Source organism: Phyllostomus discolor, chromosome 12, assembly GCF_004126475.2.
Source record: "Phyllostomus discolor isolate MPI-MPIP mPhyDis1 chromosome 12, mPhyDis1.pri.v3, whole genome shotgun sequence".
Classification (NCBI taxonomy): Eukaryota; Metazoa; Chordata; class Mammalia; order Chiroptera; family Phyllostomidae; genus Phyllostomus; species Phyllostomus discolor.
The window spans coordinates 72,362,829-72,381,284 of NC_040914.2; the positions used below are offsets into that span (position 1 = coordinate 72,362,829).

At 45.4% G+C, this 18,456-nt stretch overlaps 1 protein-coding gene across 1 annotated transcript in view; it reads left to right on the plus strand.

Annotated features, from left to right (window-relative positions):
• CDH13 (cadherin 13) overlaps positions 1–18,456 on the plus strand; it is a 1,016,810-nt gene that overhangs the window by 526,880 nt on the left and 471,474 nt on the right. Inside the window, exon 5 of the mRNA XM_028501894.2 lies at positions 8,390–8,542. Coding sequence (XP_028357695.1) covers positions 8,390–8,542 — 153 coding nt within the window. The remainder of the gene's footprint in view (positions 1–8,389; positions 8,543–18,456) is intronic.

Here is an 18,456-nt window from a genome sequence, read left to right on the forward strand (position 1 = left end):
AACTTCAAAAGGTCAGGGAAGTATAGTTCTACTATGTGCCCAAATGGAGAGGAGACAAAATAATTAGGAAAGCTTCAGTGACTACTCCCTGCTACCATAAGTCTGATTCATAAATTGAAGAGACAGAGGTATAGAAGATCTAGAGTTTTCACTAGGCATTTCAGGGACTATCTTCATTTTTGGCGAAAACAAGAAGCAAAGTCAAGATACCCAGTTAGCAGGAGAGTTAAACTCACAGCGTGCATTAAGAAACCACTAAGGAAGTAACGTACTAAGATCCCCTGTCATTTGCTTAGACAATAAGGGATGAAAAAGGGTGATTCTGATGGGTAAAGAATGGGCCCAGACAAGTAAAGCACAATGTCTGAATGACCCAAAGATGGCTTCTTCTTTCTCTGATCTGCTGTCGTATCATTCAGTATGTCTGTTATGATGCATAATGTAAATTTCATACAGCGTATTGAACTGTAAGCTGTTGAGCACTGTGAGTACTCTAGAATTCACAAATGGTTGATAAATATTTTGAATGGAAGAAAAAAAAGTGGAGGAAGACCAAATGTTAGAGGACATTGGGTTCATAAAGGAGGCATTGCAAAGAAAGTCATGGGAGAGAGACAGTAAATGGTGGCAGCATTTCGGTATGTTCATTAACAAACATAACCTGAGCTCCTGCCGTAAGAACAGCATTGTGCCAATTACACATTGAAATATGTGCAGCCATACGGTATTTGTCCTTTTGTGACTGTCATACTTCACTTAACATAATACACTCATGTTTAAGGCTGAGTAATACTCCATTGTGTGGATGTACCCCATTTTGTGTGTCCATTCATCCATCACTGGACATTTGGGTTGCTTTTGCCACTGTGAATAATGCTGCAAAATATCCATTCTTTGATGTATCCATGGATCATTTAGTAAAAATGATATTGTACTTGGCCACTAACAAATCTTTTTAAAAACTCAACAGTAGAAATTTCATAAGCCACATTATTATATGATAAATGGGAAATAAACAGTTAAAACATTGTCAATATTTGGGATTTAAGAAGTATTCTCATAAATAAAAATCCTACAGCCTAGAGAAAGTGACCAAAAAATTATAAACTATCAGAAAATAACACAAAAATCATCAACCCAACAGTTAACACTGAATCCTGTGGAACTCAGTTTAAGCTGTACTTGGGAATAATCTTAAATGTCTTTGTTACAAAAGAAAAAAGGCAAAGCTGGTGCAATGAAAACACTAATAGATGCAGGATAAAGAGAGTGGGTTTAGTTATGCCCTCATCTGGCATCACTGGGGTTTGCTGTTCCTTCCCAAGTGCACCATCCTGCTCTGAATCTTAGTAACCCCCATGGGACAATGGCAACCACTGGAACTGGGTGGTGAACGCAGCCAGTCCTAGCTTGTATGCGAACCACTGGTCTACTGGGTGTCTAGCTGCCGTCCTCCCTCACTGGATTGCCAAAGCCTTGGTTCAGTGTTTCTGCACCGGGGTACTGGGACTCTTGGCACTGAATTTTCCTTAGTTCCCCTTGTTCATTTATGACCAAGTGGTTGAAAGTAGTTTGACCAACATGAAGGTTAGAATAGGGTGTGGATGTAATAGCTGCCTGAACTGCTGAGTGGCTAAATATGTTCAAGTTCAAAGGCATGCCAAGTACTAAATCGCAGCTAAGAATTAATTAGTGCTTATAGATAACCTTAGAGAACCAACCTAATGATAAAGCAAATGCCTTCTAATGACTATAGGTGATGGCAATAAGTGGGTATTTTTCCCTGTTTAACAGAATAAAAAACATCTTCTAAATTATCATGTATATTAATTTCAATATTTATTCTCACACTTTCAAAAAAGTTATTTTTTGCTGTATAAATAAGGAGTATAGTGTCATTTTGTGAAACCACAAATATTGTAAAGGTGAAGGAAAAAAATATCATCCCTGCTCCATCCCCCAAAGACCTACACAGTTCACATGTGACCTGTTCCCTTTGGTAATTTGGGGGAGAGGTCTCATCATTTTCCAGTTTTTCATTCCTTTTTTTTTCCTTCAAAGATTTTATTTATTTCTTTTTAGAGAGGGAAAGGAGGGAGAAAGAGAGAGAGAGAGAGAGGAACATCGATGTGCGGTTGCTGGGGGTCATGGCCTGCAACCCAGGCATGTACCCTGACTGGGAATCGAACCTGCAACACTTTGGTTTGCAGCCCACGCTCAATCCACTGAGCTACACCAGCCAGGGTAGTTTTTCATTCTTTTGATCATATGTATCAATAGCCTGCTATGATACAGTCTTCTATCCTCTGAAGGCTTTCTTGATTTTCTAAACAGGGGAGAATTAGAGCCATCAGTGTAGTCAGATGTGATAGGGAAGAAGTACTGGGGCATTTGTGTTGGGGCGGCTTTGCATACCAAGCAGTGTTTACTGAGAGGGTCTTGGGGGGGTCAGGGGGCGGTTACGACTGAAAAGGGCAGGGAGCCCCTTCCTGACTCCTAGGCGGTATCCCTGCCAGGGAAGTCAACTCCGGGGATTTGTAAAAGGAGAAAAGAAAAGGTACTGATGTTGCAGAGGTAAACTGACTGCACTTTTTTTTTTTAACAAAAAAGGTTGTATAATAGACCTTGTTTTTTATTTTAATTTGTGAGTTTATGAGGATTTTATGACCACATAAAAATATGCAAATAAAGTTGAACTTCTTCACTAAAAGCTTTAATCAAGTGTCTTCTATATTTCAAACTCAGGAAATGTTAAAGGGAATAAGAAATAAATAGCCCAAGGGACAATTACCGCTACCAAGAAAGAGGCCATCTGTTCTCTGTGCTTTAATACAGCGGTCCCCAACCTTTTTGGCACCAGGGACAGTTTCGTGGAAGACAATGTTTCTCTGGTCCAGGGTGTGGGGTAGAGAGCGTTTGGGGATGATTCAAGCACAGTGCATTCAAGCCCACCTCCTGCTGTGCAGCCTGGTTCCTAACAGGCCTGGCCCCGCCCAGAGGTTGGGGACCCCTGCATTAATAGACCTCGCTGGTGAACAGGGTTAAGTCCAGAGAATGAGGTTTGGTCTCCACAGAATGGGACAGAAGAGGTCAGGGGATGCCCCAGTGAGGGTGTCACCTCTGGTGCCGAGTCCAGGAAGACAGGAGAGGTCTCCAGCAGAACGGGATGGGGAAGGGAAGTCCAGAGACCCAGGTCCATGGAAAGCGGACAAAGTTCAGAAGGCCTATGTTTGGCTGCGGCAAAAAGTTGGAGGTGAAGAAGCAGGTGGAGACCTATCAGAGAGAGCCCCTGGGATATTACCCTGGGAACCCTTGAAACATTCAATCTGGGGACTTCTCAGTCAGATTTGAACTTGCATTTCAGGTTAATCAGAATTAGGACAGGAGGGGGAAAGGAGAAATCAGAAGCATGGAGGCCAGTTAGGAGACTACTCAAACATTCGTCCACTTATTTGGTAAGGAAATATTTATTGAAAGCTTACTGGGTTAAATGCATCATTCCAGGCGCTGAGAATGAAACAGTCAAAAATCTCTTGTGCAAAGTGTGAGTTAAGGTGCAGACACTGGAGATCAGCAGGGGGCAGGGCTATGATACATAAAACTTGGTGACTGTGGCATTTCGAGACATCAAATGCATTTTCCGTAGGGAAAACGACTAACGTCAGTACAAGTAGGAAAAGTCTGAACCCACACGGAGCCACCAAAACAGGCGATTAAAAACCACACTGACTAAAGGCAACATGAGGTTCCAGATTGGATTTTGAACTGGAAAAAGGCTGGAAGTAGAAAAAACTGGTAACATTGGAATACGAGAAATCTGGAGGGCAGTTAATAGTCACGCACCCACGTTGATTTTTCAGTTGGGACCAAAGTTCTGTGGTTACACAAGAGGGGAAACTGGATTAAAAGTGCATGGGAACTCTACTACTTTGGCAATGTTTCTATAAATGTAAAATTATTTCCCCAAAAGTTGGGAGATGTGTACATGTGTATATATGTATTCCAAACACATTGAATAGAAAAAAATGTAGAATAACTTACACAGAATGATCCTGTTTATTTAAGAGCATGCAAAGTTGCTCTGTATTCTGTGAGTACATATACATATGTGTCAATTCATAGAATACGTTAACAGCACATGTAACCTGGTATCAGTGGTTACTTGCAGCTGAGAATAGAGGTGGGGATAGGACTGCATGAGGGGACTGGACTGAAAGGGGCCTTGACTTTGTCCATAACAGGGCACATTCTGTAAGAATTACGCAGTGAGAACATCCTTTGAAACTCAAATCAAACATCCACTGCCTGCTGCAGGCCCCAGTACTTCCCACCCTCCCTGGGCGCAAAGGACTCTGGTCCCAGCTGTGCTGTGCCAGGGGTGCAGGTAGTCCGCTGGCCACTCCCAAGGCTATCTGGGAAGTCACTTTACCCAGATATGCAGCAAGACTTCTGTGTGCTATTTACATGCCCACAGTCCAAGTTTTTTCTCATTATTAGCTTTTTGTTTTCCATTCCAACTCAGAGGATAAGAAAAAAATCCCACTGTGAAAAGAAGTGTTGAATTACAAAGAATAATAGGAAAGACCAGCTAATTGTGAAGCCCTGCTATGTGGGATAATGGGTGTTAACAGCTGCTGCAGGAATGGACTGGGACTGGCGCAGGATTTGTTCTGGCCGAAAGGGGTGCACTGGATTTCTTACATTCTGTCACATTAACAGCAACAACAAAGGGCCCCAGCCCTGGGGCTGGGCACATAGCTGTGAAGCAGCACCTGGACACTTTTCAGGAGTTTAACAGGGTATAATAAGCGTCGTGTAGAAAGCCACTTATGTGGAATAGCTTTGACGTGTGGCTGGGCTCCTCTCTGGGTCTGTGGCCATTGCATACCTCCCACCTCCCAGCTTGGTGAGGCTGGAGTGGACTGGGGTCCCTAGAAACCAAGAAGCTGGAGAGATGGTGGATGAGTCCAGAATCTAAATGGGGCCCAAATGCCTGTGTTTTCCCTGAGGCGTGTCCCCTTTCCCATGCTTTCCTCTCCAAGGTCCTGGGATGCCTTTGGCACATGTAGAGATGTTGGACTTGGAAAAATACCAGCTCCGCTTTACTGGTGTTCTAGAAAAGAAGTTTTTCGGAGAATTCCTGATACTGTTATATGTTTAAAATATTAGGTTTAGAAAGAAGGTAGCAAATAAACCCAGCCTTTTTTTAGCAGAAAGATCCAAATGGTAGCTGTGGAAATCACTGCCAGTTATAATGAGTATAGATGGGGATAAAACCTGTTTAAATCAGTGGCCCTCAAACTTGGGTATGCATCAAAATCGTCCAGGTCCCCACCCCTGGGCTTCTGATTTAGGAGTCTGGGTGGGGCCTAAGAATCTGCATTTCTATCGGGTTCCCAGGTGATGTCCATGCTGGTCCAGGGAAACACATCTTGAGACCAGTGTCCCAGGGACAATGAGGCCCCCAACTTCCCTTATGTGCTGGGGGACACATAAGGCCCATCAGTTGGGGGGCACTGTAACCAGTGTGCCTCTGTGGCATTACCTCAAAATGGACACAGCTCTGAGGACCAGGAGGCAGCTTTGACAGATACGTTCAAAGTCCAGGCTTTAAAAATGAAATTACTGAGAAAGAGAGATGAGTTGTGCCCAGCAGAGGTGCTTGCAGTGGGACTTGCTCCTTTCCCCGGGAATAAATCACTTAAATCCAACAGCCTGTGTTCATTTAACAGAGTCCTCTCTGCAAGACCCCTCTTCTGGGAGGCCAACTGGGTCAAGCTCTCTGAGAGCGAGCAAGAAAGTAGTCTGAACCTGACCTTAACAGCAGGAGGAAAGTTGTCCCAAGGAAATCTCTGAGTCTAGAATTCAGCTTTCTGCTCTGAGTGGCAGGTGGAGAAATGGGAGGGTGGCAATGTTTGCCCCAAGAGAGCTTTGAGGACTTCTACCCCTGTGTTTCTACCGGAAGGTCTGGGATGCTATCCTCCCCGCTGTTTCTGAGCAGGGAAGGGTCAGGAAAGAACAGAGCACAGAAGGCTCCTCCTGGCCCGTCCTCACCAAGGGACCCTGTTTGGTAGAGAAATGGGGCCGGACGTCCACTCCTGGGAAGCACAGCAGCTCCAAGGCTCCTGTAGGTGTCCCAGTTTTACTTCCCTTTAGACTGTCCTCCAGGATAAGATGCCCTTCTGGAAAGGACCTAGCTGCCGGGCATGCCTAGGGGAGCAAGAAGAAAAGGTTCTAATCCACACTTGGGCCAAAGGGGAGGGGACAGTAAACATGGAGGCGACAAAGAAAAGAGATGTTTTCTCAGCTGCCCCTTCCCACAGGAGGTCTGCTTCCAGAACCCTTATTTCTCAAACCAGAGAGGATTGTGAAGAGATGTGTTCCCTTAGAGATTTTCATAAAATATTATGGCTAAGATGATTTTTATGCCTAGAGGTGCATCTTACCCATTACCAACAACGGCATAATTTCATTAGGATTGTTATGTTATGATTAGTATTGCAATCATTAGCTACTATTTACGGAGCCTCTTTTATGTGCCTGGAAGGATGGTTTGCATACACCATCTCATTAAATCCCCACTAACAACCCTGGGGAAGAAGTGGCGTTATCTTCATCATACAGATGAGGAAGTCAGGAGCCAAAGAGGCAAAGTACCCTGTCCAAGGTCACCCGGTTGATCACTGGCCAAGCTAGGGCTGGGACAAATGTTTGCCTGAACAGGGGTGCTCTTCGTTAAACAGAATGTTGGCCTTGGTTCCTGCTATGTGCCAGGCACCAGGGTCCAGTGGTGAGCCCAATATGCTGAGCCATTGACCTCATGGAGCTTCCAACCAGGGGAGTGGCTTGGGAGAGAATGTCAGTTGGATTAAAACAAGTCAAGCAGTGACTTTACTTTTAGTCTTGTTTTGGGTATTTTCCATTATCTTAAAATGAAAACAGAGGTAATTGGTGTTTAATTAAAATTCTCAGTGTATTTTAGTGAGGAATATTTTAAATCAGGAAAACACCATATCGCTGTGTAGAGCTATGCCTTGCTCTTAACTATCATGGCAGAGGAACCTCACCTTGAGGGTCAAGCTGCCTTAGGCACCACCGCCACCTGGTGGCAGCCATTGGAATTGCAGGCTTGGTGGCCACAGAACTGGCTGGGACGGAGGGAGGCTGATTTCTGTAGAAGGCGCATTTCCTGTTCTGGTCACCCAAACCCCCCAGGCACAGCTGCCTAAGTTCCAAGAGGTGCCTGTTCATTTGTAAACAGTTTGCACCTGAATCAACATCAGCTTACTTTTATCTGTATGTTTTGAAGGTCTATTGCGTTCCTGACTTAAATTGTTGTTATAATCAAATTAATGCTTGCAGATACTGATGATAGAGTGACACGAAATATAGGTGAATACTTGGGCAAACTCTAAAACCAACTTTTGCAAGTAATAATCTCTCTTTCGTTGGACACCTTCAAATGCCATAAAGAAAACAAAATATAAGTTGGTTCCTAATTCCCTCTCAACCTCACCTCTGAGACTCAAACCACACTAGTGACATAGTCTCTGAAACTTTCTAGTCCCCCTGTCTCCTACCCACTGCCTCTCCCTGTCCTCTTTTCTCTGCCTGGACATACCTTCTTCCATCTTTATCTTCTGATTTTATTCTCCAAGTGTCAAAGCAAGGCTAACAACCTATAGGGAATTATCTTAAAGTAAATTCACAACTGAGTGCGGCAAAGCAATGTCTCTAGAGAAACTGAAGATGGATTCTGAAATCCCATCTTTGTCTTTCTAATGGCTGTTGCTGTGGCCAGTTTACTTAATCTCCGTCTCAGTGGTTTCATCCATTAAGTGCAAATAACAATGTCCCCTGACCCAGCATCGTTTTGAGGTCTCTTTTCTTTTAAATAAAAAATGTGTGTAAAAATGCTTGTTCAGCCCTGTGGCTAGCACCTTGTAGAACCAATGGAGTGGGTGAAGATATATGTAAACACCTAGCACCTTAGTCACTGCCTGCCCAGTGTAAGATTACCAAACAAAAGTTCTATTGTTGTTTTCATTGTCTATTTGGTCTTGCTTGCAGAAAAAAAATATGTTTCTTGGGAGTTAAAAATAATATAAATGTCTAACCTCGAACTTTGCTGGAGTTATTTCCCTCCTAGATTCGTCTCTGCATGTCACCCCAGTGCCGGTGAGCCTCCACAGCTGTAAACTGCAAAGATTTGCATATTGAGATGAAAGGTGTTAAGCAATGATGCTATTTTGGGTGATACTACTTTACTAGAGATTGTTAAGCACCTTTGTGTTAACACCTGTGTTGAGTGGGTGGCTGGCTGAGGTATGTTTGTAATGCACCCTCTCTGTGTGCCAGAGTCTAAATGTCACTCCATTCCCCTGACCAGGTAGTCGATAGTGACAGACCGGAAGGGTCCAAGTTCCGGCTCACTGGAAAGGGAGTGGATCAAGAGCCTAAAGGAATTTTCAGAATCAATGAGAACACGGGCAGCGTCTCTGTGACACGGACCTTGGACAGAGAAACTATTGCTTCTTACCAAGTGAGTACCCCTCAAATGACCATCCTGCATGAAGAGCCGCGGCTGTCAAAGACAGTTTCTTCCCGCGGAGCTTGTTGTTTCTGTGCGTCATCACACCCAGGGTGGTGTGACTCCAAGTGTATCTCTGTGGGATCTGAGGGGTGTTGAACCTGACGATGGGGAGGCCTGTCTCTTCAGTGGAGCCCCCAGGCTGGGGGCACTGGAAAGCAAAATGAGGGGCCCTGGGGGGACCTCAAGGAGGTCAGAACACTTAGGGCAGCTTTGGCTTTCTAGAAACCAGCTTAGCCATCGGGACTAGCAAGAGGTATAAACCCTTGGCCCTGGTCATTTTACTTTTTAAAATCTGTCCTAAGGAAATAGGAAGAAGTTTAGTTAGACTTTTATACAATGATCTTACAGCAGGATGTGATCCTTAAATGGAATCAGATGGGAGTTGTGTTTAACACTGAAAACATTTTTGAAGAGGTTCTCCTTATAAGGGAGAGATTCAAGACACGGAATGGAAACAGACACATGCTTGTGACTACACACGGCACCATGACAGATCGAGTCTTTGCACGCAGCATGATGGGGGTGTGTTTGCACAGAAACGGTGCAGGAAAAATCAACGTATTAATTAATGGTTATGTGTGGGTGTTAATTAATTTTTTGACTTGGTTTTCTTTTTCCTGCAACATACTTAAGTCACTTTTATATGGAGAATAAAAAGCTATTTGTGGAAGAATAGTTTCAGGAGTTATGTCCATTGAGGATACAGAGACCAATATTGAAATGAACAATAAATCTCATATGGGCTGGAGGTCAGTCCCACCCCTTTTCTACCACATCCCCAGAACAATTTTGTGTTCATAGCCTATAATGGACACGAACCTCTGAGAGTAGTAAGCTCATTCTTTGAGCAATAGATGGAGTTCCCAGCAATTTCCAGGAACAGCCCTCCATGGGATGCAGCACGCCAAGCTGGAAGCAGGCACAGTGGGAATGAGGCCCAGCCAACACTTGCCTGCGGTCCCCATTGCTCATCATATGAGCATCTCCCTGCATTGGGGTTAGGAGGTGGTGGCCAGTTACCAGCACCAGATCTGGCATCTGTGGTTTTCTTGGTCAAAACACCACATAAGAGCAACCTAATCCCCCTTCAACAAAAGGTTCATGTTTCTTCTTCTCTGCAGACAGGGGTTGCAGAGACATCACATTGGAAAGTTGAGGGTTCTGGCTGGGGAACAGATGCCCTATGTCCAGCTAGCCTGCTCTGTCACCATGAGCTGTTGACCTCGGAAAGGCGCTGGTCTTCAGGATCCCAGCCATGAAATACAAATAACACTTTGTTTATTTGCATTTCTTACTCAGATGGGTTGGTGAGTTTCAGTGAGGAGAAAAGTTCGTGTGAGGCCTGGGAGGCATAAAGCACTAGACTAACATAGCGGCATGATGAAGTGTGTGCTATCCCCATCGTCCAGCAGACCTCATGCTAAGCAATGTGCTCGAGTGTCCCGAGCCCTGGGAGGATGGGGATGCCTCCCCGATGTCCCTCTCAGAAGCGTTGCCAAAGGGCAAGTGCCGCCGGCATCTGCAGGGGATTCCGTCTGTCAGAGATCGCCCGAGGGTGAACAGTGTAACCTTGCTGTACACCCAGCAAGGGAAATCGGGTTGTTGCAGAAACTAAATATCGGTGTCCTCAGAAAGTCCCAGCCCACTGGCCTGGGGAGTAACCAGAGCTGTCCTGGCAGTTTTCGGCATCCCACTGCTGCAGGAAAAGCCAGCAGCAGACCATGGGGAGATGCCCTCTTCTTCCGGTGCCTGTCCTGGGAGTATCCATCAATGGGCAGACACAAGGAACGAAGGAGACAAATTAGATTAATTTTGTAAATTTGTATCATAGTGATGAAGACTAAGAGCTCTGGGGTAGCCAATTTCTGTCTGAGTCTCAGCACTGCTGTTCACGGAGCCGTGTGATCTTGGACAGCCCACTTCTCTTACCCATTCTGATCTTCTCATTCTCAGCCACAAAGTGAGGATAGTACTGTCACCTCAAAGGACTGTAACTGATGAAACAAAATTGTTTCCAATGTTTAGGGGAGCACATAGCAATTAATCATAGTCGTTCTTACTAGTTTTTTCCTGAATATTTTGTAATGTTTTAGCTAAGTTCCACAAGTTTTTAATGTCAATTTCCAGCCTTCAACCATGGGAAGGTTGACATCTTCTGCAGACTTGAGGTTCTTTCTTCTGTCCTGACATGAGCCAAACATCGTAGCATTCGGTGCCCCTTTTTCAAGTGTCAGAGAGAGAGATTCCTGGACAAAGCTGGGTCTCCATAACTCCCTGGTGGATTTAAGGGGTGTGAGATAAACAATAAAGAGGATCTCCCTGGGAGTGTTCCGTAGCCTGCAAACAGGACAAGCACGAATGAGAGCAAGTGGAAACTTGCTTGTCAGGAATGAGAACTGGCGAATGAGCAGCTGAAAGATGTCTTTTGGGCTCATACCACAGGGGCTGTTTGAATCGCTGAGCAGGAGTTCGGAGGCCTCCATGGCTGCCTGATGTTTGTGGGAACCAAACTTAGTTTAAAAATTAAAGCCACCCTTTTGGGCACCCTTCCACATTCGGAGAGACCTCTGGGCACCATAAACCAGGACCTGCCTCAGTGTGAACATTCTTCTTAGATGGCAATGGCCTGGATCTCCAGGGAGCGTGAAAGCCCCCTGGGGCAGTCAGAAGGGAGGGGACAAGAATTTGAACACTAACGCTGAAGGGTCGAAAGAGAGTGATGAGAAAGTAGTCTCTGGTCAACCCGTTGGCTTGGAGGTTGCCAAGGATGCCAATTAAAAACTTCTTTAAAGGGAATTTCTGAATCGTGATGTATCCCTTTCCTCTGTCCTCCACAGGGCTGAGCGCAAGGCTGTCGCATGTGGCTGTGTGGGGATCTTGCTGCACACGGGGCGCGGCTGGGGAGTGAGAGCAAGGCCTGGCCCAGCCCGAGGCTCACTGCCTGGGAGCCGCACTGCAGGGCGGGCGTGTCTGTCAAAACGAGGCTGCCTCTAGTTTTCCCAGAGGCATCAGGGGCTGGGATGGAATGAAATCCACACTAATTTTTTGAAAATGTAGTTGATTTTGTTTTTATCTCATTGATATCCAGGTGATAATAGTGACTAATAGCAAGGGTCCTGAGGTCAGAAAACTGTGCTGCTACTGACTGAGCTGTGTGATCTTGGGCAACCCACTTACCCTCTCTGATCTTGTGACTCTCATCCATAAAGTAGGGATAGTACTAGCACCTCTAAGGATTATAAAAGATGAAATTATTAGCTTATATTAACTACTCATCATTAAACAGCTAGTAAAATAGAGCCTAATCTCAAGCCTAGAGCTTCTCATGTTTTTCTGTAAAGTGAAGCCATATGGTATCATAGCAGTGAAAAATACAATTTTGCATGCAGCCACAATGGCTGCATTCAAATCATGGCTGTCAGGGACTAGTTGTGGGAACTAGGGCAGGGTGCCTGCCTCAACTTTCTCACCTGTAAAATGGGAATAGTAATAACAGTGATCTCATAGGGTTTTAATCGGTTGAATGAGTTAATGCATGATAAGCATTGAGCACAACGCCAGAAACATAGTAAGCACTGTATAACCTCACCTCTGGAGTGACAGGTGAATGCTGTCTGTGAAAGGCTGAGGGAGGTAAATGAAAACTCCAAGCACTCAGTTGTAGCCCATCAGCCCATCTCAAGCATGAACTTCCCTCAAGTAAGCTTGAGGGTTGTTTTAATAGTTTCATAATGCATTGACTGATCACCGATCCCATCTACATATATTCGACTGAGTAGCTACAAGGTGAGGAGCCCCCCTGGGGTGCTAGGAGAGTATGCTGGGAAACAAGACGCACCAGGGTCCCTGCCACCCTGTGGCTTTCATTTTAACGCCTAGGCTTAGTTTTGAAATAAACTGAAATTTCTCACCAGTGTGTGCGGGGACATGCCAGGAAGCTGTGCTGTGCTCATTGCGTAGCTTGGTTCACACGGAGCCACACGCGCCTGGTGCAGCCCGCTGGTGCTTGGTGGGAATGCGGTGCCTTGCGAGAGCAGCGGGTGGCAATGGCCAAACTGTGGCCTGCTTCTCAGCCATGCTTCACCAGCCTCGTGAGCATCCAAATGCTGTACCCCCGCCTTTCAGTCTTCCATGGTCTTTGCTGTTTTCTTCACGTCCTTGCTGAGGAGGGTCTGCTGTTGCTGTATGCTTGGTTCTTCTCTTTCTGGTTTCGGAGTACTGGGTGCACTTGTTAGTGCACTTTGAGCACAAGAAGGTTACAGTTCTGGTCCACGTCAAGTGCCTGTTGAGAAACAATTTGCTGCCTTAGCACAACGGTTGGGTCCATCGTGGTCACAATGGGCATTATGGTTGGTGGCAAACATGTCTTCAGAGAGCTGCACCCCAGGTCTCCAGTTCCCACATTGTAGTTTCCCCTCTTGCAAGTTTAAAATGCACAGTGCATGTGGGCAAATGGCTTGCCATTATAATTGCTCCAATGTTGTGGTTTATTTTAAGTGAAATGCTCCTCCCATGCAAGTCCATGCTAGTGTGTTAACATTCCCCAAATCCAACAAGAAAGCATTCTGAACCAAGCCCAGGGGAACTGCACAGTAAGAAATAATCTGGGGTAAATTTGTCCTTGGGCCCCACTGTGTGTCATCATTAAAGCTGCTGTCTATTAAACACTACATGGCTGACACTGTGCTGAACACTTCTGTGTACATTTTCTTATTTAATCCATTTCACACAGGAGACTTAAAAAGAAGGTGATAACACCATTTTACAGATAAGCAAATAACTGTTAAACAACTTTGTCAAGGTCTCCCAGCTGGTGGGTATACAATCTGGGATCCATATCTGTTTCTCTCCACCTCTAAAACCCTGCATTTTCAATCACTAGGAAACACTTCTTCCTATTTTACCTCCAGCTAGACTCTGGTGTCTAATCTGCACATTCCTAGGCCTCTTTCCCAGGACCTCCACTTAGTGGGGCTGGAAAGGGGGGTTGACTGGCTGGATGATCTGTTTCTTCTTAAATACCCTCCTATACTCTGACCCAGTGCCTCCTGCCCACTCTCCCCACCCCAGCTCCCAAAAGGGCTTTCCAAGCTTCTGACCTGAAGTGGCACCTGGCAAAATAATTTAGCTCTTGGAGTATTGGAAGCTGACATATTAATGCAAAGCCTCCTGAAATATTACTCATTATTATGCATTTTGCCAGCATTTGAGTGATTTGTGAACTCTTCATTGGAATAAAGTACTGCAAAGGATTCATGAATGACCAAGTTTATGAAATTCTATAAAAACATTAGCAGGTGGTAATGATTCCCTCACACTGTGAATATAATCTGCTGGCTGCAAATTTGTCAATATGGGAGGACCGGAGTGGAATGGGAGACAGCCTGTCAGGCAGGGGAAGGAGGTGGTGGAGGGTTTGGGCTGGGCTCGGCAGGGGACGAGAGGTAAAACGGGAATCAGGGCCCTGGTAGGGGGCAGGTATCCTGTGTCATGGGCCCGAGACCTTCACCCTGAGCTGCTCTCCGAGGTGGGAGATGCAGGGAGAACTGGGGATGTCAGCACTGGGAGGGAGAAGAAAGGAGCACTTGAAAGGAGAAAGAGAACTCACATTCACTGAGAGCACCTAAGAAATACTCAAGAACTCCCTAGAGTTCTACACACACAAACCCGCGAAGTTGGTTTATTATCTTGTCTTTACCGCTGTGTGAGCTGAGGGCCAAAGTGGTTTCCAAGATATATTATTGTTATTAATGTTGGTGTTAACACTTATTGAACATTTACAATGTGCCAAGGCGCCACACTAAACACCTAAATGATCATCTCATTTAATCTTCATACAATGAGCTTAATACTGTTATCATTCTCAATTATAGAACTGGTAACTGGAACCACCTGTGTTCTTGGCCTCAGAACACGAGCAGGATTTCATTGCCTTCTTCTGAATATTGGTTCACATTTTCTGGGATACACTTTGCTCTCTTTTGAGCCAACTTTTTTGCATAAGTTTGGACTTTGTGGTTAGGAGGGTTAAACCTGGCAGACAGAGGGTTTCATTGCTTCTGTGTTTCCTGTCACTTGTCTGGCTGTGCCCTGACTCTCACCTGCATGTGGCTCCGAGACAATCCAGCAGAAAACACATCAAGGTGAAAAATGCTGCTGTCATGCTGAAATATGTGCATCGTAACGTTAGTGGTCGTAACGCAGTTGGGAGACGTAGACTCACCCAGATTAGAGAGTTGCTTAGGTGATTAACCTGTTTACAGTAATTTCCATGTTACCCATGGACAACACATGCATCACCTGGATAGCACTGTGCTACCCTTGGTAATATTTGCACAATACTTGGCAGGCTCCCCCAGCCCTTGATTGTACGGACAAGCTACATCCTTCTTCATCCTCTAGTCTCATCTCCCCCATGGCCATCTTTCTTAGTAGGGATTCTAGGGATTCTGTAATGAATAAAATCCTCTCAACTAATGTACAAAGAAAGGGGTTTATTAAAGGGTATGGGTAGCTTTATAGAATTGGCTGAAGGACCCTAAAACCTGGCTCACATGCAACACGACCAGAAACGATGGTGCTACAGGAAATACCCAACCATGTATGATGATACTATTCTAGTGCAGGGTCCTCCACTTCAGCATTATTGACATTTGGGGCTGGGTAATTCTTTGTGTGGGGGTCTGACCTTTGTGTTGCATGGCATTTAGAAATATGTCTTCCCTCTAACTACTAGATGGGAGTAGCATCCCAATTTCACTCTTGACCATCATAAATGTCTCCAGAGTACCAGTCATCCCGTAGGGGCAAAATTGCCCCCACCTGAGAACCACTGTGCCAGTGGAGCCCTCACTGCTTCCCCTCTTCCTGAACTCCACTCCTACGATATTCAGAAGTGGGAGGGAACAAGTCTTCTTTGGCTGTCCAGAAGAGCTGGGTGACTGCCACCGTGCTTTTGAGAACCTCCAAGCCCCAAAGGAGAGCTGTCTCAAAGTCTCATACTAAGATGTCAGCAGGGAAGAGGCTGGATCATATGATGGACTCCAGCTGAGCTCGCAAGGGGCCTGGGGTGGGTGTTGTCATCCTCAGCATCAGCATGTCATCAGCACAGTTTTATTCTAAAGGGCAGTCAGTGATAGGCACGACTGCCTAGGGGCAGGTAGTCCGTGCTTGGGAGAGTATGGCTTCGCACCTATGATCCTTACTTCCAATAACATAACATTCCTACTAATCAGTAACACACACGGCCTGGGAGAGAGCCCTAATTGGGAAGAGACAGAGAACTTGGGTTAAAGCTCAGGCTGTGGAATCTGACCTACAGAGGTTAGGATCTTGACTCTGTGGGGAGAGGAGCCATGAGAAATTGCCATTTTTATAGGTGAAAAGGGGTGAATATCGGTCACCTCATTGTTTGTCCTCACACTGACATCTTTGGCAAGTTATTCAATCCCCACCCCCTGTTTTCCCCTCTTCAGAAAGAGGGTGAGATTGCCATCTGGTCTGCTGGCGCTGCCGCAGTCCAGGAGTGGCGTGCATGAGCGTGGTGCTCGGTGCAGTCACTGAGTGCTCTGCGATTGGGAGCTGTCGCCTCACGAACCAGTTTCGTAGCTGAAGCTCCTGCAGGTGAAATAGAGGTGAAAGCAGTTGCTAGGCATCAAGCCTGCAGTTAAATGGTTAGATGTTAGTATCACCATGTCTCACTTCATAGAAGGAAATCATCTAAACGTGGCCCCTAGACCAGCATTGTAATCTGGGAACTTGTTAGAAATTCGAGTTCCCAGGCCCCCACCTCAGACTTACTCGGTAAGAAACTCGGGCCCCGCAATCTGGGTGTTAACAAGCCTCCCGGGGGGTTCTGATGCTCACTAACACATGAGAGCCCCGGGCCCAAAACCACTCTTAAGGGTTAACACCGCTGCAGCTGGCCTGTTTCATTAATTTGCTTCGGTGAAAGTGGCCTTTGCACCAATTCCATTACAGTCCTGCTGGGGTAATACATTTGTGCTTAAAGGTGCTTATTCCTCCAGGTGTTCTGGTACACCATTTGAAAGCCCTCTCAATCCAATCCATATTCTTCAAAACTGTCTTTGTTTTTGTTTCGTTAATGGCTCCTGAGAGCCGGGCAGATTTGTCCCTGGCTCCTTTGCTCCATCCTGTCTAGACTTTGGATGACTGTTAAATGCCATGCTACCGAGCGTTTGCTTATTTCTCAGGAACCAGCCTTTCAGGCTGCAGATGAAAATGTCTTCAGAGATCTGAGCGGGCACAGGCAAAGGTGATTCCTGATAGGAGGAAGCTGGCCCTGGGGTCAGCAGAACCAGCTTTTCCGCCTTATTAGATCTATAAGCTCGAGTAAGTTATTTGTGGCTCTCAAACTTCACTGCACATTAAAATCATCTGGGGAGATTTTAAAGCCCCAGGTGCCCAAGTTGCTCTCCAAACCAATTAAATCAGAAGATCTTGGAGCGGGACCAAGCGTCGATATCTTTATAAAACTCTCCAGGTGTTTTCACTGTGAAGCCAAGTTTGACAACCACCGAGTTAGTACAGCCTGTCTGTGCTCCAGTTTATTCATAACCGGACATGGGGACAATGACATCAACCAGCTAGGTCTCTTAGGGACTTCAAATGAGATAATACGTGGAGGAGTTTCTAACGCTTAATAGGAGAACATCAAAGATCTCGTTTCCCCTCAATCAGCTACTTGACTCTGAATGAATATCTGAAGGTAACTACTTTCCAATGTCTCTTTTGACATAAGCTCTTAAAAAAATGAAATGCAGAGAAACAGAATTGGATAAACAAATGAACAGATTGTCTTCTGAGTCACTTTAGAAAGAAGTAATTCAGGAGTTGGCCGCAGCCTCTCCCTGCCCCAGCACCTCCGAGCATCTCCATCTGACTCTTTCCAGCTGGGCTCCCCCTACTTCCAAGCACTTCATTCTGCATCCCGGCCTTATCTGCCAGGCGCAGCTGGTGAAACTGAGGCATGAAGAGGTTAAACGACGTTGCTGAGGCAGTGGCCTAGCTGGATTAGAGTGCCGAGGTGCTCCTGACTGATTGTTTATTTGGTCCACTAAGCAAAGCTGCTTCCTCACCCATGTCTATGGCAACATATTTTTCTAAATGTTATTAGCTTACAAGTGGTTCAACTTGAATCTTGGCAGGTGGGAGAACACTGTGTCCCTCCCTCAACTTTATCCATCCCACGCTGGGCCTCACACCCAAGACAGCTGGCCCACAGGCTAGACCTACCACATGTTCATGGAGTGAACAAATATGTGATAGTCAATTATTTATTTATTTATTTTTTGCTTTTGTTTTCTCAGTACAATCAAATCTACTTCATCAGGCTGCTTTTTCAAATGACTTGGTGGCATTTTTTTCCTAAGGTGCTGAAGAATCACAATACATCAGAATTACAAGAGCCTTTTGACCCATTTGTATCTAACCTGCTTAATTTACAAATAAGAACAAACTAAGCCCTGGCCGGTGTGGCTCAGTTGGTTGGAGTGTCATCCCATAAACTGAAAGGTTGTGAGTTCAATTCCCGGTCAGGGCATATACCTAGGTTGCGGGTTTGATACCTGGTCTGGTGCACATGGGAAGCAACCAAGTAATGTATCCCTTCCACAATGATGTTTCTCTCTCCACCTTCCCCTTTCCCTTCCTCCCTCTCTTTAAAAACAAACAAACAAACACAGTGAGAAAAATGCCCTCAGGTGAAGATTAAATAAATAAATAAACGAACAAGTCAAGTAATTGTCTAGCTACTGAAAATGCATTGTTGGTATTTTGTTATTCCTTGGTAATGGGCATTGTGGCCAAACCCTCTGGGACCGGATCCTGCCAGCGCAGAGAAG